This window comes from Arvicanthis niloticus, chromosome 3 (genome assembly GCF_011762505.2).
Source record: "Arvicanthis niloticus isolate mArvNil1 chromosome 3, mArvNil1.pat.X, whole genome shotgun sequence".
In the NCBI taxonomy this organism is placed as follows: domain Eukaryota; kingdom Metazoa; phylum Chordata; class Mammalia; order Rodentia; family Muridae; genus Arvicanthis; species Arvicanthis niloticus.
In genome coordinates, this window is record NC_047660.1 from 100,704,922 (window position 1) to 100,725,130 (window position 20,209).

The 20,209-nt window shown below is 44.2% G+C and overlaps 1 protein-coding gene across 2 annotated transcripts in view; it reads right to left on the reverse strand.

The window, feature by feature from the left end:
- Rarb (retinoic acid receptor beta) overlaps positions 1 to 20,209 on the reverse strand; it is a 337,428-nt gene that overhangs the window by 126,414 nt on the left and 190,805 nt on the right. Inside the window, exon 1 of one of the 2 annotated variants that reach the window (XM_034498164.2) lies at positions 6,754 to 7,471. The exons of the other annotated variant lie outside the window; for it this stretch is intronic. Coding sequence (XP_034354055.1) covers positions 6,754 to 6,910 — 157 coding nt within the window. The 5' untranslated portion in view covers positions 6,911 to 7,471. Of the gene's footprint in view, positions 1 to 6,753; positions 7,472 to 20,209 lie in introns of those variants that run through there. 2 annotated transcript variants of the gene reach the window in all.

Below are 20,209 nucleotides of genomic sequence, written 5' to 3' on the forward strand. Positions count from 1 at the left end.
TTTTTGAGAACAGGAAGTTATTATATTGCTTCTTCATCTGTTCTGGGAATGGGAAGAAAATTGGGAGAAATAAGATCCAATTCTCCTTTCCCCAGTTAATTGCTGCACTTTGGTCTTACCTGCAGCATTTTGAATTTGGTAAAGTTTTAATTTGTGGAAAAACAGTAGTTAACAGAGTAGCATAAACCACTGTTTTTGTTGTTTTGTTTCATCTTTAGAAAGGAGCTTACATAGCTCAGTCAAGTGGATTAGTCCTGAATTTCTGATTCTTCATCTTCACCCCCAAAGCACCTAAATTACAGAAGCGTGCCACTCTAAGGTCATCAGAGAAACAAGCTTCTCCCTCACGCCCCAAGACCACGTAAATTTAGGAGAATAAATCCAGATTAAATTTTACAAAGCTGTGACCTTTAAAGACAAGTGTGAGCTTAGAGAACAGGATGAACCCTTTCATTTGAACGTTCTCCACCTCTCAAGGCAGATATTCGGAAAGCCAATAGGCTGAGTTTCAAGTGAAAAGGAAAATGGACATGGCAGGAAACGGACTTTGGGTCTGCCAGGGAACGAGCCGGTCATGTGATGCAGAGCAGGGCGGAGACTTTGGGATGAAGAAGCAGAAAGGGGACTGCAGAGATTGGTTTGTGGGCGGTTGGTACCCACTGATTGCTGAACTTTCTTAGAAGGCAAGAACTCCGCGGCTGGGAGCTGAGGAAGGGGCACCCACTACAGATCTGTAAAATTGTGTCTCAGAAGACATTTATTAAAATCCCTGTTTTCCATCAAATTATTTTTGGTATTCCTGTGGCTTGTCAGGGCCACGATTACTCATCATGACTCTTTTCAATCTGGGATTTCTTTGTCCCCTCTCTGGGTGGGTTCTCTCCTTTTGAGACCCTTAAGGCCTAAGGAAACCCTCAGCAGGCAGGGTCGCTGGTCTGATGTCACTTCCTGTAATCCTGGCCTTTCTCTGTGCAATCCCGAGTTCTACCCAACTCACTGCTTTGCAGCTCTGCACCTAATAAGGCTGGAGAGCAAGCAAATCCCACGCCTGCCTGAACCCCAAAACAAGCAGAAAGCCCCAGATGTCACTGTTCCTGCTCTTGGTAGTCAGAACTTTTTTTTTTTTTTTTTTTTTTTTTTGGTTTTTCGAGACAGTTTCTCTGTGTAGCCCTGGCTGTCCTGGAACCCACTCTGTAGACCAGGCTGGTCTTGAATTCAGAAATCTGCCTGCCTGTCTCCCAAGTGCTGGGATTACTTGCAACCCTTTCATTTATGGAGGCTGGAGCAGAATGGAATTCAGATCTCAAATATCTTCTTTGTTTTCTTTTATTTGTGTTTGAGACAAGGTCTCACTATATGATCTTGGCTGGACTGCAGCTCACTATGTAGACCACGCAGGCCTTGAACTCGTATCTCCCAAGGGCTAGGATTAAAGGCAAGGACCACCATGCCCAGAAGATTTTAAAGATAGAACAGGAAGCCAGGCATGAAAAGCAGAGTCAGGACAGCAGACTGACTGATGGGATCACAGGATCTCAGGGTGTGGTAGGGGTGGGCAGGTTATCACACTTCCTGCTTAACCAGAGGTACTTAGACCAAGCCACTTTCAGACAAGATCCTGATATATTTAAAACCTCAGGTGACCATCTTCCTTCCTCCAATACCTCAAACCTCAACTTTTTAAAGGCCAGGGAAGGGTTCTTTCAGATGCCTTTGTAACCATTCAGATGAATCCCATGCCCCTCCCCCACCCCTCCTCAGCTCATACTGAAGCCCAGCCTAGCTGAGCCTATCAATCTTGCAAGGCCAGCCTTCTATTTACAGATCTACAATTGGCTATGAAAGGAATCTCTGCTTCGAAGAATGACCCAGAAGCACAAGATGATCTCCAGTCATGATGGAAAAATTAAGTTGTGAGCTATCCAGTTATATCGACCATGGAATCACAAGGCTTTCTGTGCCATCCTGTAGGTTCAAGGGGCAACCTGGAAGATGTCGTAATGGTGAAATATCTGGCATATTTCAGTGACTGACATGGGAACTGCGGCAGAACATTTGAAATCGAGGTTTTCTAGAAACTCGGAGATAGATAATTGCCGTAACCAGCCTTTGAAAGGCAACATTCGGCATCAATATCTTGGGAAAGGTTTCCAGCCAACGTTTTTCTGATTAACCTTCATCAAAGACTCCCATATCCGAAATAGTCTATTTAATTGATAGTTAACTGAATTTATATTAGAACATTTAAAGCATAAAAATGCCATTTAAGGACGAATTTATTGGCACTTACATGTAGCTCAAACTCTGAAGGTGATTCTCTTCAAGAGCTTCTAAATTAGTGGTTCTCAGCCTTCCCAATGCTGCAACCCTTTAATACAGTTCCTCCTGTTGGGGTGACCCCCAACCATAAAATCATTTTCATTGCTACTTGATAACTGTAATTTTGCTAAGATTATGAATTGTATAAATATCTATGTTTTCTGATGGTCTTAGGCAGCCCCTGTGAAGGGGTCATTCACTCTCAAAGGGGTCGAGACCCACAGGTTGAGAACTCATGTTTTAAATGCCCACAGCTTTTACTGTTAAGCCTGAATGACATTAAAAAAAAAAAAAAGGAGTTTCATGCTTAGAGTGTCTGAGGTTTTCCATTTCCAATCTTCCTCCCTGAAACCAACTTCCTAGTTAAAAGCTCCCCAGCCTTTTTTTTCAAAATTCTTTTTAATTTGAAGAATGATAAATTTCCTAAGAGTAGAATTGATAATCTTCATCATTTATTATGTATTTTCCCTGTGGAGGAAAGTTAACAACCTTGCGTAATATGTAAAGGAGAAATCAGTAAGATTTTCTTTCTCTTTCAGCCATGTATGTCCCCGCTCAATAGGTTGACGGGGCTGGGGGAAGTCTATGAAATCTAAAGACTATCATTTTATTCTTATGATTCATCAGAAAACAAAGGCAAAATGGAAATGTAAAACCAGGACGATCCTTGCTGGTCTGGATGGTCCAAAATGAGAAGGAAACCCTCATTCAGACTAACCCAGCAGAAGCTGGCACTGTGGTCCCTTAGCTATTAAGAGAAGACAAGGTCGCATCCCACACCAGGGCTTTCTGTTCCTACTGGACAGTCGATCCAAACCAGAGCTGTGAATCCGCTCCAAACTAACAGTTAAAGGTTAAGTAAATCCAGGGGGCCGCCCCTCCCAGGACTTTGTCTTGGATTTTGGAATTCACCCCTTTCTGGCAATAAAATTTAATCACTGCTCTTCTGTTTGCCCTGTCCTAATTTGCAAACTTACCCATTTGTCTGGAAACTGACAGAATTCTATTATCCCCCACCCCAATGTGCTCTCTCTTCTCTCTCTCTCTCTCTCTCTCTCTCTCTCTCTCTCTCTCTCTCTCTCTCTCGACTGGGAGAGAAAACTTTGCTCATCTTTTGTTTTCGGAGTGACCCTGTGGTGCACTCTCTCTGAGATTTCAGAAGTCTCCCCGTTATTCTCTTCTTTCTGATGCTGTTACTTACTGAGTCATGTGCCTGAGCAGCAGAAAATTATGTCCTACTTTAGAAAAACAATTGGCCCTTTTCACTGAAATATTTATTCAAAAACACCACTCAGTGCACATGGCAGCTGTCGGTCTTCATTGAGTCTCATTGAGAAGACTTTGATTTTGCCACTTTGACCTCAAGTTATAGCTCACTAGGAGAGGACTTGGATTCTGTCTGCTTAATGCTTCAAATAGGGAGCACAAGGCTCTACCAGGGGAACTTTTCTTCCTTAATCACACATTGCTACTGTTCTTTTTATAAATAATTTCTTCTGATAGGCAAAACCCTATTCAAAAAGACTTTTTTTCTCCCCTCTTTTGATGTGTGGAAAAGGGAGAACATGAGGAAAGGGTCTAAGATGTTGCCACACTCTTTTAACTTCATCAAAAGCAACTATATTTAGATCAAAAAATGTTGAGATTTATCCTGTGCCCATAAAGCAATGAATGCAGAAAATATCTGGAGTTACCTAAAAACAAGAGAATCCGGGAGGCATCTGAATAGACATTTGGTGACCCGGATGGAGCCTTCCAGGGCCGCCTTTCGGTTACTTACACCACATTCCCTTAGTGGCCCCTAATCCTGATTTCCAAAATTTATACCAAACAGTCCACAGGCCCTGCTACAACCAACAGCTGGCTGGCATATCAATTTTCTGTCTTTAAAATTAAAAGGAAAAAAAGAGAGTATTCTAACACTTGACAAAGTGAGGTTCTGGAGGCATTATGTTCAAAGGTTTTAAACACACACAGACAGACAGACACACATGTGTGCAGAAAGATACACACACAGACATGCACACACACACACACACACCACACACAACCTAAATAAGCTTACAATGTCGGAGGTAGTTTTGTACTTTTGTGGAATTCAGCCCCAGGCTTTCTTTCCTCTCTGCCTGCTGTTTCTTCTGTATTAAGAGCAAAGTTGAGTAGCAGCACCTTTTCAAAACAGCCATTAGGTAAAATGGAAAACTAAGTCCACAGGATTTAAGCTGCTACTTATGCAAAGGTGGTTGGTTCCCAGGGCTTTCATTTCAAAAGCCCCAACACTGTAAGACACAGCTACTTACTAGAATTTTTCTTTTAAAGAATGTTTTAGTTATCCTTAATCTCTGGAATCAACAGAAAGAACTGGGATTCAGTGGTTTGTGGACAACTGAGCCAGTCTGAGCTGGTCTGCAGGGTACAGGCAATATTGACACTTGACTCAACTCGTACAGCTCCAAGTTGGAGTATGAATAGAAACCCTAGCTGACGCTGACTACAGTGAGCTGACTGCTTACAAAAACAAGACACTGGAATTTCTGAAACCCTTTTGTCAAATGCTTTTATTTACTCTGTCTAATGCAGGTTTCTTTGATTAGCTAAACCTTGCTGTTATCAACAGTTTTTGCTTATCAGCTCGCCCTAGGCGAGTGACACATTCAGCACCCGCTCTCCCCAGATAAAGCAAATCCCTTGTTTAACTTGTTCAAGAACAAACAAAGCTTTTCCCTCCACTCTTTGCAACCTAATAGGCAAGTTAGGAAGGCTAATTGCAAAAGGGAGAATTTCTACAAGTAAATCTGCTCCACGGAGAGCCTCTTTCCAAGACAGTTCTTCTTTCTACTAAAAATGTTTCAGAACAATCCTCTCCAACAAGTCAAAGTTTTCCAGTGCCGAGTTCCCCGGAATCCTAACTAGAATGTTCACATAGATTTAATTGCTATGGAAAGGAGGGCTTGAGGACCTTCTAGTGAGTGGAAAATATTTTCTAACGCTAAGTTTCTTTGCCTTTTCCAAAAAGAAAATGAGTAACAAAGAGGACAGGGCATCTGGGGAGCCGCTGACTATTAAGGCATTTCCTGGAGCGATATTCTCTGTGCCTGCCTGGGACTCTATGAATATTAAGTTGGATGGCCAGGCCCTTGGCATCCAATAGTTATTGATTTTCCAGCTCCAAACCTGTTGATTTTCTGGCCCAAGAAGTAAGTCTTTTCTTTTTCCTGTCCTCTTTCCTAAGAAAAAGTTTCAGAGAGTCCGCTGACATGCTGCCCCTGCCCCCTCCGCTACTTTGCCTTTTGCCCCTCTCTTTAGACAAGCCACCATGTTGTTAGGAAAACTCAATTTCTCCCAGTTAAACTTTGACCTCTTTGAAAACAAAGATTTAAAATGTCATTTTCAGGCTAATGCTCCAATGAATTGTCAAATCAAGTACTAAAAACATTTTGATAGATGGAGGAGCCATTTATCCAAATCACTGTCAGGGTGGCGAAGCATCCTGCAGGCTCCCACCACAGCCGGCTCTGTAAGATTTCCCAGGACTCCTGGTCATTTCTCAGGCCTTCAGCCGAGCTACTGTTGACCGATGGAGCCGAAGCACCATGTCAGCATCAGATAACCAAACAGTCAATATTGTTTTTGAAAATGAAGCTACCTCATTTTAGACTTCTTTTCCTTTAACTGAAGTCCAGCCTCCTGACTGAATTGTAAGATGTGGAAATAACGAATGGTCAGCTCGAGGGGTGTTGGTGGCGGGGAGTTCCCTAGCAAAACAGCAACTTCTTAGGCCAACAAAGTGACTTGGAGAGGTGGCAGTGGGGTCACCTCTAAGACATATTGCCTTTGCTAGGCAAAGGGAACGAGGGAGGCAGCGTCCTGTGCCATCCTGCCCTGTGCACTATGAACTCCGCATCAACTGCCTTCACAAGGTTGCATTCCTTGAAGGGACCATGTCATATTTTAATTACTTTGCACAGTTGAAATACATAAGGGGGAAGTGTCACTGAGCTCCTGGCTAATCCGGACCAAGTTAAATCCCCTCTCTACCCTTTACACAAATTGCACGGAGTGTCAGATTGCACTACTTGAAGAATGTTTCAAAGTCCGTGGTTACCTTCTGTTTTCCCCTTCCTTCCGTACATATATAAATAATAATAATAATAATAATAATAATAATAATAATAAAACCACCTATCTTCAGGAAAGAACAGGGTGGTAAGGAAGAGCAAAGGCGCAGGAGACGTTTCAAGAAAACCTCTATGAGGGAATTTCAGCAGAGATGGAATCCGTATGCATGGCAGCCTATCACACCCCTTCAAGCATTAAATCACTAAACCCTTTGTCTTGCCACCATTGCACTTTATTCCAGTGTCTTTATTGCATGCAAGAGAGATATTTTTTTTTTCTTGGTAAAAGAAAGGAAAAAAAAAATAATAAACCTACATTGAGCAGTATGCCGGTGCTGCCATTCGGCCTGGGTGAATCCACTGAGGCAGGCTTTGAGAGCCTTTTCCTGCAGCATGCAGGAGGACGGGCTCGCGGTGTAGAAATCCAGGATCTGCCCGGGACTCACTGACAGAACATCCATACAGTCAAACATGATCTCTCCGCACCGCGCTCTGCAAAAGTGCTTATCCTCTAGGTGTGGAGGCGAGCCGCACAGAAAAGTCCACGAACTCCATCAAACTCTGCCCCTTTTTTGGCACGTAGGCTGTTGGTCTTTTTCCCAGCCCCGAATCATGAATTATGACAGACAAGCCAGCTAAAAGCCTGTAATTGATCCAAATGATCATTTACCATTTTCCAGGCTCGCTCGGCCGATCCAGCCGGGGCGGGGGTTCCCGCACCGATCCCAAGTTCTCCCTTCCAGGCGACGCCCGCGCAGGCCTCCGGGAGCGCGCGGGTCCTACCCCGCCGGTGCCCAGACGCGCCCTGCCCGGGTGGCTCGCGTCCTCGGCATCCCAGTCCTGCGGCCGCGGCGCACGGGAACTCTGGTCCCCCCCTTTGGCAAAGAATAGACCCTCCTGCCTCGGAGCAGCTCACTTCCTACCACTTCTGTCACACGGAATGAAAGATTGAATTGCCTAATATATGCGAGTGAACTTTCGGTGAACCCTTCCCGGGCTGCTAACCTTCAAATGACCCAACCAGTCTGACATCACCAACTCCCAGGATTCTCACAGCGCTTAAAAACTCCCAGCAGCCCTGCAAGAGCCGGCAGCCAGCGAGGCCGCGGCCAGCCGCGCGGTGCTCCCCACGGCTCAGCGTGCAAACAATGCCAGGAGCGCAGGGAGGAGCGGGAGCGCGGCTGCGGTTTGCGCCTTTTCATCTGCCCGGCCCTGGCTGGGAGACCCTCGCCCGCAGCCCGCCTCTGAAATTCCTCCCTGCTCCGCTGTGCCTGGCCAAGCCCTTGCAACTTAGGTATCTTTCCACTCCTGTAAAAGCACTCGGCAAGCCCCGAACTGCCTGCCCATCAGGAGCCCCGCCACCGCTCGCAGAAGGAAGCCTCTCGGGTCGGGAAACTTTCCATTGCGCCTACGGTCTTCTTATTCCTTCTTCATCGTCTTTATTATTATTATTTTACTTTGTTCCTCCCTTTTTCTCACTCTTGTAGGCTCTAGCGGAGCTCGCTGAACGGGTTGTCCTGGCTCCCGAGGGGGGAGAAAAGTCCCTTCCGGGATCTACTTAGATTTAAAAATCCCCTGCAGACTGAAACACCTGGAGCAGTTACAGATTAGTTACTGCACCAGACTCCTGTTTCTTTTCTCTCCTTTCTCTTCTATCTCCCGCCCCACATCCCTTCCACCATTGCCAATCGCTCTCTCACAAACACAGAAAGTGAGAGGCAGAGCACAGAGACCGAGGTGGTGTGTGTGTGTGTGTGTGTGTGTGTGTGTGTGTGTGTGTGTGTGAGAGAGAGAGAGAGAGAGAGAGAGAGAGAGAGAGAGAGAGAGAGAGAGAGATAGAATGAATGAGAGAATTTTAGATTCTGTTTTGCTGGTTGGTAAAAACAGTAACTCTGCTATCTGTGTGTCTTGGAAAATACTGATTTTTCCTAGGACTCTGTTTTCTCATCTGTATTCCATCCACAGGATGAAAAGAACTACCTGTGACTTCTCATTTAATACACAGAAGGAATATTAGTGTCTCAGCCTCCTGTTTCCAGCTGTAAAACTGTTGCCAGGGACACCCAGACCTGCTTGAGGCTACAGGGTTCAGAGGTCAGTAGACCTGTGCTCCCTCTGAATCCCACCAACCCACAGTCCATGCACAGGGAGTGTATTGGTGGCCTCGTCATCAGGCACAGGTTCCCACATATTTTTTCATATTCCCAATATGAAAAAATAATTCATATTTTTGAGAACCTGCTAAGTATAAGGGTTTATAATTCTGAAAACTAGGCTTTGCTCAGACCACCCCTGTCCAATCACACCTGTTTTTTTTTTTTTAAACCAATTTTCAGATAAGAGGATTTCTCTTTTCCTTTTTTTTTTTTTTTTTTTTAAACTGGTTACACCGACTCAGCCCAGAGGAAGAAGCAGAGTTTTTTAGTTGTTGTCAAAAACCCAGAGGCAATTGGTATAGATACAGCCAGGCAGCCAGCACTTTTAAAAGGAAAGCACCTGCAGCTAGTTTCCAGCTTCTCCTGCTGGATGCAGAAAGGACACAGGAAAGAAGGTGCAGTGGAGCCAGACCCAGGCTTCCTTCTCTGCCTCCCTAGGAATTCTCCCATAGAAGGTTGGCAAGGACATAAGCAGGGAAGCTGAGCCTCTCGTCCTCCTTTGTGGGCAGTGCTGGGAGGGATGGACACCAACACATTGGGGAGCCTGTCAGGGACACCCACCCTGCTGAAATGCTGCGATTACTAGATAGCTGCTGCTCAGCTATCCTGGCATAGGATGGGAGCATGCAGCACACTCCCTCATGGAGGCAGAGTGTCCCTAAGAAGGTATCCTACACCCGCAGCTTAGGAAGCTTAGCATGCTAGAAGGGAGAGCTCTCACTGAAAATGCACACCGCTTTGCTCTCCTTTCTGTAGCCATCCATTTTGTAACGGGTTTATTACTAGAAATTTATCAACTACAAAGACAACACTCATCCAAAGTGAGGGAGCACATGGGAATTTGCAAAACGACCACTTAACCCACCACAACTGAACAGTTGTAAAGATACAAAAAAACGCTGGGCTATGTGCGACTTTCTGCTTGGCTCAAGAAGACTTACTGGGCTGGAATGCTTCCATTAGGTCTTCTGATCCCTGGAAACAGAGTCATGAACACCAACACCCAGTACTGGAGATGGAAGAAAAGGTATGGAGAGAGGGGAAAGGAACTGAAGTATCATGGAAGTTAGAGGTGAGAAGGCTTGTCACCAGGGCAGATAGCTGTGTCTCAGGTGTCCTCTCTCCAGGAGGCTGCTGCACTTATTTCCTTGCTGATCTTAGTGGTCCCCAAGTGCACGGAGGCAGTGGTCACAGGAAAGAGAGGATGAGCCCAGATTCTTAGCATTGCCGGCCCCATCTAGAAGGGCAGGCACCACAATGTCTTCCACAACGTCTGTGTGCCTGTGTGCTGCTAAAATCTCTTTTCTTCAGGAGAACCAGGCAATGTCTAACCTTTCTCCTAAACTTAAGTTTCCAAGGACAAACAGACGTTAGTTCTACCAGAGGTTACTCTGGGGAACTTGGAGTTTACTGGGATTCCTCACAAAGCACAGGTGAGAGGTCACTTACATGGGTGTGGGTGATCCCTCCCCAACTAGACTCTCTTGGGGAAGCTGTCATCTCGGCTGATATACAGATTTTCTGTATTTCATAGGTTCCCCACAGCTATGTAAATGGAGGCCACACCCCTCTCTCTTTAAGCCCGTCCACAGGCCATGGGCAGTTAGGGCAAGAGTTGCACACAACAGGTGGTGGGGAGGATGTTAGGACCTTCCCTGCTTCCACAAGGTGGGGCGTATTAACAATCAAGAAGCCCAACTAGGATTATCCTTTTGCAAGGGAACACAGCTGAACTCCCCACAGTAGCAGTTGCTTGGCTGGGATATAGTCTCTAGCAAGGCTCTTTGTGTTTGTGGTGTGGTGTGTGTGCCTGCCTGCCTGCGACTGGGGAATTTCTTTCTTTGCACAAGGATAATTTAGATTTATAATCACTTCGAGATTCTTTTAATTGTAGGGAAATGAACTTGATCAGTATTTAAATCTGTGTGGATGGGATATTATGGACTCCTTATAATGCAATGGGACTCACTAGTCAGTGAATCATTTCTCATCATGAATTAATTACACCAGTGGCAGGGATTGAGGCTATTAGGAAGTGCTAATTCAAAAGCAGACTTGAGTTAGCCACATTTCTTTTCATTTTTTTTTGTCAGTAAATCTCCTTCTCCCACCTTTTGAAAACACTATTCTTCCCTAAAGTCTTCTTTTAAATAAAAATAAGGATTGCACTTTATTTCTATGCACATATACATGTATAGAAATACATATATATATGTGTGTGTGTGTGTGTGTGTATATTTTTATACACGTATACGTGTATATGAACATATACGTAAAGTATATGTTCATGTATGATAATGTATGATAGCCACTAATGAATATGGTAGAAAGTAAAACCTGAGCTAATTCGTTCACGATGAAGTGTAAATGAGTGACTTCACTTTAAATCTGACTTACATAGGCAGAAAGAACCTTTCCAATACCCCTTCGTGGGGCTCCTATTTTAACATGGAGCGCCTCTTTTATGTTCTGTTTGATCAATGGTCTAATGAACAACAAGCAAAAACAAACACAAAAACAAAAAAAACCCCAAAATTTTGAGAGTCAAATTCATTTTGTTTGAGAGTCACTGTGTATTTGTCAGTGTGACACAGCACATTTGAAAACCATAATCATAAAACAGGAATTTATAGCCAGAGTTCAGGGTCTACATCTGTTTCTCTGGTTTTGAAGCAGCAATTACCCACTGGACAATCCTGAGTGAAACGCCATGAATCACGCTCGGCGAACATGTCGGAGCCAGAGAGTTTCCTGAAGAAAGAACCGTGTCTGAGTGCACACAGGCAGCCTTGCTCACAGCTACTCACCCCACACTCCCTGAACTTTAAGCTCCTCCAGGTTCAAATGCACCGACATGACCACCGCATGCAAAATCTCACCTACACTGGAGCAGAGCAGGTTGTTTTTAAAAGGCACATCTAGCTTTTTTAAAAATGACTTTTGTTTTTATTTATTTATTTCTTCTTAGGGCATTGGTGATATGTTACTGTTGGGGGTGTACTTGCCTACCAGGTATGAAGCCCTGGATTTGATCCCCGGGTAGCACATAAAGAGGGCGTGGTGATGCAGAGCTGTAATATGTACATAAATAAATGTACAGCACTTGGGATATAGAAGCAGGAGCGTGGGAGTCCAAATGTATCCTCAGCTTCAAATGGAGTTGGAAACTAGGTTGGGATACATGAGACCCTCCCCAAAACAAAGCCAGAGAGTGTTTTCCTGTTAGCTACCCAAGCCCTCTTAGATTGGATTGCTCCATTTTCAGTCTAGTTCTGTGGGCAGAGAATACACTATGGCTGTGTTAGAGCTCAAGGGCACAGGCTTGCCTAGCATCTCTTGGATTCCACATTCATCACTGAGAAATAAAGGGAAAGGCACCTACTGAGCAATATGTGGCTCTTCAGGGAAGCTGAGGCAGGAGTGTGGACAGCACAAGGCTAACACCAAGGTCTTTCCAGGCCTTTGCCTCCAGCCATGCTGGTTTTCATAGGCTTTGCCTGGCAACTCACCAAAGCCTCTGGCTAGTCGCTCTGAGCACCTGCCTTTGCACCAGAGTGCACTCAAGTGAACACTGTGTCTGCAACTGTGTTAAATGGAAATTTATTTACAGCCTGGTGGTGGACTAGGACTGGCCCGTGACTTGTCTGTACCCTGGGTTCTCAGTATTTCAGAATTTGATTAAACTTTGTATCACTCTGTCTCTAATTGGTCTAAGGTAAGAGATACACATGCAGATCTTTTGCATGTGTGTTTTGCTTTGCCTTTTTCAGTGCTGGGATGAACCCAAGGCCTGACATGCTATAGAGCACCACTGAGTCACACCCTAAACCCATACCTCAAGCATTCCAGGCAAGCATGGACCGTGAACCTGCTTTTCACCGAAGCCCCGTACTCCAGTTTTGTTAACACCCTCAATTTCCTTCCTCTTTGAAAGTACTTTTCAGTTGTAACTTGTCCACGCCATGAATCACATGTCATTTATTATGCCTTCATCTAGGGTATTTATAGTGTCGCCCATACTCTATAGGTTTCTTGGCTCGCAGTCTCTTATTTCTTATTGTTCCTTTGCTCTCAGTTCCCTCGATGAGAAATTATTCCCCGCTTTCCCACCTTTGACACATACACTCCAGCGGAGCACGCTGGCACTGCCTGGAACCCTAGTACCCTGAAAGCCAAGACAGGAAGATTGGGAGATTGAGCTCCTCAGGACTGCAACGCAAGACCTTGTCTTGAAAACCAGCCAACAACACAACCCTGAGGCTCTGTTCTCTCCTGCCCACCAACCCTGCTTTTTAACCCTTCATTTTCACGGACACCTTGTAGGACAGCAGCAGCAGGGAGACGAGGAATAGCTTAGTCAGCACCAGCACAGCCACCTGTGGTCTTATCTGGCCACAGCTGGCTTACAGGTTTTTAGTATCATTCTGTGTAGTGGTTTGAATAGGCATGGTCCCCATAGACTCATATGTTTGAATGCTTGGCCTATAGGGAATTGCACAATTAGGAAATGTGGCCTTGTTAGAGTAGTTGTGGCCTTGTTGGAGGAAGTGTGTCACTGTGGGGGTGGGTGAGCACTGAGATCTCAATATGCTCAAGCTAGGCCTAGTGTGTAGTCTCCTTCTACTGCCTGTGGATCAAGATATAGACCTCTCTACCTTGTCTGCCTGCACGTTGCCATGCTTCCTGCCATGACGATAATGGACTAAGCCTCTGCACCTGTAAGCCAGCCCCAATTAAATAGTTTCCTTTACGAGGGTTGCCATGGCCATGGTGTCTCTTCACATCGATGAATCCCTAATGAAGACACTCTGCTTGATTTTATTTTATTTTAGGGGTTGTGTCTCATTTCAGTGTTTTCCAATGAGCTATAATGAGACAAGCCACCTAGACTGGTGAGTGATCAGAAGCAGAGCTCAACTCTTCTAAAGGATGGAATGGTGTGTGACATTTCATAATCATGGAAACAATCAAGAACACGTCTCAGCTGCTTCCTCCTCTCCTAGATTAGTACGACACCTCTTCAGAGACTGTGTCAGTGATCCAAGTAGTCCTGGGTCCTTAAACTTAATTCAACTGAAACTATTAAAAAACTCACTCCCTCGGTCACCTAGATACATCTCATGCACTGGAAGATCACAGCTAGTGCCTGGCATGTGAACAGAACAGTATGAATGTAAGACAATGTTGTTCAGAGTTGTGTCACGGTCAGGCTAATGGTCAGGGAGCAGTGCTGGGAGGCAGACACTGAGTTCAGATACTGGATGAAACTTAGCTTTGCCTCTTCCCGGCTGAGGTCACTTACTCTCTGCAAGCTCACCTCTCTTACCTATACACTGCAGTCTCAAGTGATACACTGTCTAGTACTGGCTCACAAACACATGAGATAACGAATTAGAATGTCTTATGAGATACAGTCTAACTTTGAAAATGCAGGGCGGGGTCTGCCAGTAGAGACTACAGCCAGGAGCACATTGCCCACTCCTACCCAAAGTGTGGGATGACGGCCTAGATAATTTTATCAGAGTAGACATTTCAACCACATGCTTAGGCCAGGAAGAATACTTCTGCGAGTTTCTGCACACACCTGGTTAGGATCAATATGTTATGTGCTGACGCAGTCTTTGTGAATGGAGTCTCTGACTTATGATATCTCATCTTAATTAGCTTTATTGTGGTGCAACAAGAAGCATTCATGAGAAACTATACTTTCAATTTTAAATTTTGATTTCCCCCACACCCTTGGACTTAGCAATGTGCAATAAGATACTTTTCTGAGACAGGTGTTTGTTAGGTAGCCCAGGCTGGCCTGAGCTCTTGATCCTTCTGCCTCTACCTTCCAAGTGCTGGGATGACAGATGGGTGCCATATGTTGGCTTAGCAACCCTCTTTCTTCCCATGCAGGGCAGTAGAGGCATGCCACAGCTTCCCATTTGCTATAGATTGTAAGGGAAACACCTTGTGCTACGGTGCTAAGCTATGAAGACGAGGATGTGAGCTGTATGAAGTGTATCCCTGAGACACTGTATTTCCAACTTACAGCAGCTTCATCAGGAGACATCCCCGCTGAAATCAAGGAATGCCTACATTATATGGTTTCTTTTATTTACAGCATAGACCCTGAGTCAGAATGGCAATGACAATATTTTAGAGTCCCTATTCTGTAGGAGGCAGAAAATAGATTACACGACTTGCTGTTTTCTGCAGAAGGTGTGTTCAGTTTCAAGAACTTAACAGCAATTATAGTAAATTAAATGGCAACGGTATTACAAAAAATAGAAGATTAACATTGTTTTTCAACCTCATTTCTCTTTCAATTCATCCATTATCTATCCAGTCGACATCCTAATTGATCTGACCACCTCCGCCATCTTTGCATCATTTGCCGAACTGATGGTTATTCTTGGTTGTCAACTTGGCTACATGGAAACAAACTAGAATCCAAAAATGGGATTTTTTTTCTTAATTAGTTATTTGAAATGGGAAAAGCCACTACTAATCTGGATCTTTTAAGGTGAAAAGATATACCTTTGATCTGGGCTATACTTTCTTCTGAAGCCTGTACAAAGACTATGGAAGAAGGACGCGTGCTTCCTTTGGCTGCTTGCTTTCAATCTTGTAGCAAGTATATTTGTTCATTGGCACTAGAGCCTACTTCTTCGGGATTCTAGCATGTACTGAAGACCAGATGAGATATCCAGCCTTGTGGACTGAACAACTATTGGATTCTTGGGCCTTCTGTTGATTGTTAGACTCGGTGAAACACAGCCTGTAACCTGTGTCTGTAATATATGTGTGTGTGTGTGTGTGTGTGTGTGTGTAAATTTCAGCTTTGTTCCTCTAAAGAACTCTGACGAACACATCTAATATTTACCCACCAATGTGTGGTCCATTTATCCACCCATTCGCTCATCTAATCATCCATCCATCCATCCATCCATCTACCCATCCATCCATCTACCCATCCATCCATCTACCCATCCATCCATCATTTTCCCATGATCTAATCCTAAGGATGAGGCAGAATGCTTTTAAGAAGACGGCATGTAATACTTCTCAGATCACAGTCTTACACCTTTCTAGAATCCTTCAAAAGGATTTTCTGAAAAGATATGGAGGCGGAAGCAAGGCTAAAGGCACTAGTCCCAGGGACTTAGTTAAACAAGATCGATAAGTCAATTCATGATAGAGAGGTCCCAACGATCTAAACAGAGTGTCCCAGGATCTATTCCAATGAAGTCAGTTCTTTTGAAAACACAAGAGATTCTGACTAGAGGCAAGCCAATGACACAAAGGCTTTCCTTCAGACACTGCTGGGAGCAGGGCATAAAAAGTACAAAGGCTTCAGTGAAGGGTACAGAGGGAACAAAACTGAAACTCACTCTAATGTCTGACAGAAAAAAGGGCAAATAAAAAATCCCAAGGTGACTGAGTGAGACCTGTCAGTATATCTAAAGTCAGGTAGAAATTCCCAGGGAGGTTCTGTTGGGGAAATGATGACGGGTGTAGAGTCATGTTACAGTCACACAGGGAATGTTAACACAGAGAACACTTTCTGGTGGAAAAAAAAAAAAAAAAAAAAAACGTTTTCTCTTTTTGTTCAGTCACAAACCTTCTTAAAAGAGTGGAAACCCTTTTGGGAGGACTGTACTATGGCTTCTAAAGCTGGCTTGGGGTCTGTGGTGGTTTGAATAAGAATGGCCTCTATAGGTTCTTCTATTTGAATGCTTAGTCATTAAAGAATGGCATTACTTGAGAAGGATTTGGAGGTGTGGCCTTGTTGGAGGAAGTGTGTCTCTGGGGTAGAGGTTTCTCTCTCTCTGCTGCCTGTGGATCCAGATATAGAACTCTTGGCTACTTCTCCAGCTCTACGCCTGTCTGCTTGACATTATGCTCCCCACCATGATGATAATGTGCTGAACCTCAGAAAATGTGAACATGTCCAATTAAATCCTTTCATTTGTAAGAGCTGCCATGGTTAGCTCTCTCATCTGGGACTGTACCTCTAGTGACTTCCATGAAAACATAGTGAATTAGAGTTAGATAACAAGGGCCAAGATTCAGGCAGGTCTTTCAAGTTCTGTGTTTGAGCACGTTGGACTTTGGGCTTCCCCTGTTCTTTCAGAATCCAGTTCCAGCAGCAAATGCACTGAGGGAACTAGCCCTCACCCCTAGTATTGATAGTTCAGGGCACACCTCCCAGTGCAGTGTCTTGGCATTCAAAAGACCAGCGGGAGCAGAGAAAGAAGTCCCATCTCACCTTTCATTTTCCTCTGAGAAGCAGATCCTAAGACCCTCATTTGAGAGACACCTTCTCTATACTCAGAGGAAAGAAGCTGGAGATACAGGGATAAAGAAAAGAATCTATCTAAGTGAACAGGCTGTGCAGAATTCTTCCTAGACCAGCCCCAGAGGAGCAGACTCAGTATGCGCAGGCAGTCAGCTCTCTTTTGCCAGCAGGAAGACACAGAGACCCAGCTGCCTCGTTGTGGCTTCACTTTGTAAATGCTCATATCACACAAAACTTACAAATAGTACACCTTTTTACTGTGAATTTCAGTTGTGAAGTCTTCAGCAATGCAAGGCTCTGCAGGGATTCCACAGATGGGAACAGTAGCCAGGAGAGGGCCAAGCCATAGGAGGTGGGAGGCCTGAGTCCTACCTAGACAGCCCTAGTGAAACAGCTGTCAAAGACCTCAAAGCTTTCATCACTAGTCTCTAGGTCTAGAGGATGGCATGAGAGACCAGTGAAGGAGTACATTTATGCATCATATTTTTGGATCCTTTTAGACCATATACTCATCAGAACTTCTTTCATGTATTCCAACAATTTCAAAGAAAGATGTCTTTGGTGTTTTCCATGGTGTGACCCCAAACCCATGTGCTTCACCTTGTGTGGAGCATCCACGCACCTGCCTGTGGCCTGCATTCTTATCTCCCATCCTTTAGAGACTGCCCTCTTGGCCAGAGAAAAGTAGCCAGAGTTTCTCTCTGTCTTTGTGTGCTCCAAGCTAAATATGACAAAGCTCCAGAGGAAACCTCACTTTGAGTGCCAAACATTCTGGGTCTGGTTCTAGGCTTGAATAGGTTCTGGCTTTCTGGGATACACTGGAGGCTATGGAGAACCCTATTTAATCACCAAATGTTTGAGATATTTTGTAGCCTGTCTACAGGAGGATGGGTTTGCCCAACAAAGCTGAGTATGGACACTGCCCTACTCTGCTTTCTGTTCTTGTGAAAATCAGTATATAGCCAAAAGCAACTTGAAGGGGAATAATTTATTTTAGCCTCCAGGGACACCAAAGCAGGGACTTAAGGCAGGAGCATAAGGCAGAAACTATGGAAAGAATCTGCTGACTGCTTGCTCCCAGGCTTAAGATCACTATTTTTCTTATACAGTCTAAGCCCAGCTGTTTAAGGATGGTATCACCCACAGAGGGGTGGGCTCTCCTACAGCAATTAGAAACTGAGAAGTAAGTCCTTGCAGAATCACCAGTGTATCTGTTAGAGTTTGAATCTGGAGCATGTTGTAAGTTTGGTCTTCAGCATGTGCTGCTTATTTGAAGGCTGTGGAGGCTAGAGGAGTCTCCTGGCTGAGGGAGTTGTCTATAGGATTGGGACTTTGACTATGACACCACACCACGCTTTCCTCTGCTTCCTGATTCATGCCACATGCACAGCTTCCCTCTCAAGTTACCACCATCATGAATGGGACCTCTCTACCTGCCTTCTCCACTACAATGGGACCTGTGGGTCCAAATAAATCCTCCTTTATGTTGCTTTGTCAGGTGTTTGGTCACAGTGAAACAAAGGTCAGCAACACCCCAGCCTCTCAAAGATCCAAGGAGGGCTACCTGGTACCAATCTCTTGGCTGGGGCTGACAGACTCCAATGGTTATAAAATAAAGTTTTACTGGAGCCCAAGAAAGGAACTTTCATCTGTTTATAGATGTTCTATGGCTGCTGTTATACAGAAAAGTTGAGTGATTACAGCACAGACAATGGGTCCACAAAAGCTTTGCAGATTTATAATCTGTGCTTTTATATGGAAAAGATTTCTGAGTATACATGTCAACTACCAAACACCAAGCTGATTTCGAAGGAGTCCAGTGTTTGCATCTCACCCAGGCTTTCTTTTCATCTGAAATACTCATTCCAGTGACGTGCAAGCTGTCTGCAACTATTGTTCCAACATGCCTAATACACTTCTTTTTGCTCTGCAGTGGTCTTTGCTTAGATGTGAATGTCAATACTCTACTACTTCTTAAAACCCTATTTTGAATGTTAACCTAGAGACAGTGATTCTAATTAAAATAAGACTCTAACTCTTGTTTGTTACGTGCCTTTGGCTGGGCATGATTTAATTTTTAGGACTTTCTGCTGTTTGATACTTCTTACTGTATGTCTCTGATAGTAGAAAGAAGTCCCTTAAGTGTGGAAACTCAGCTCAGGTCACTGCTCTGATCCTTGAATACATACCAAGTCTCTGTCTCAGAAAGACTTGCTGACTGCAAGAGCAAATGAATCGCAAGGGGTCTCTCTGAGGATATTGCTTATCAGAGCTATGATTTAGTTGAAAGTAAAAATTGGTTAAAACCATGGTTTACGGCCTCAAAGCAATCATAATAAGCCCATTATAAATAAACAAAATTAGAAACAGCCATTGGATGATGTCATAATAAACAGCAGGTATGGCATAAGCCTGCTTTCTAAGGCATTGGTGGAAAAGGTCAAAGACCGCTTTCTAAATGAGAGTTCTGGAACAACAAGATATTCTTTACAAGAAAATAAAACAGCAGAATCAGTCAACTTATAGCATGAGGCTATACAAATTTAAATCAAACGGATGGTATCCAGAATGTGGAACTTTTAAAAGAAAATACAGAAAAGATTTAAAAAATGTTAAAATTCATGAATAAATACACATGTTCCTCCCTCTCCTGAATGGCAAGAAGTTTGAAATGTAAGCAAGGCAAGAAACCTATGAAAAGATGTCGGATGAAATTAATCACTAGGGAAACAAAAATTAAAGCTAATGAGGGCTAGAGATATGGTTCCAGAGATCCATTACTTACCTTACCACCACACCGCCTGAGTTCTAACCTTAGATACCATGTAACAATCTAAGTGTGGTAGTGTGAGTTTATAATCCCAGTGGCAGGGATACAGAAATAAGACAATCACTGAGGCTTCCTGACCACCTAGCCTGTGAGCTGTAGGGCAAAGAGATATGCTGTCTGTACTAATCAAAGTCCTCTAGAGTCACAGAACTTATGGAATGTCTCTCTAGATTGAGGGCATTTATTATGATGACTTACAGTCTGTAGTCCAACTTCCCAACATTGGTCACCTGTGAATTGGTGGTCCACAAATCTGGAAGTTGCTCAAGTCCCACAAGGCTAGTTGTTTCAGCTGGTCTTCTGAAGAAGTAGATCCCAACAGATGTGCTGGCAAGTAAGTGCAAGCAGTAAAGGAGAGCAAATCTTCACAAATCTTCCCCTTTCCGGGTGTCCTTATGTAGATCTCCAGCAGAAGGTGTGGTCCAGATTAAAGGTGTGTACCAGCCAGGGCAGTGGTGGCGCACGCCTTTAATCCCAGCACTTGGGAGGCAGAGGCAGG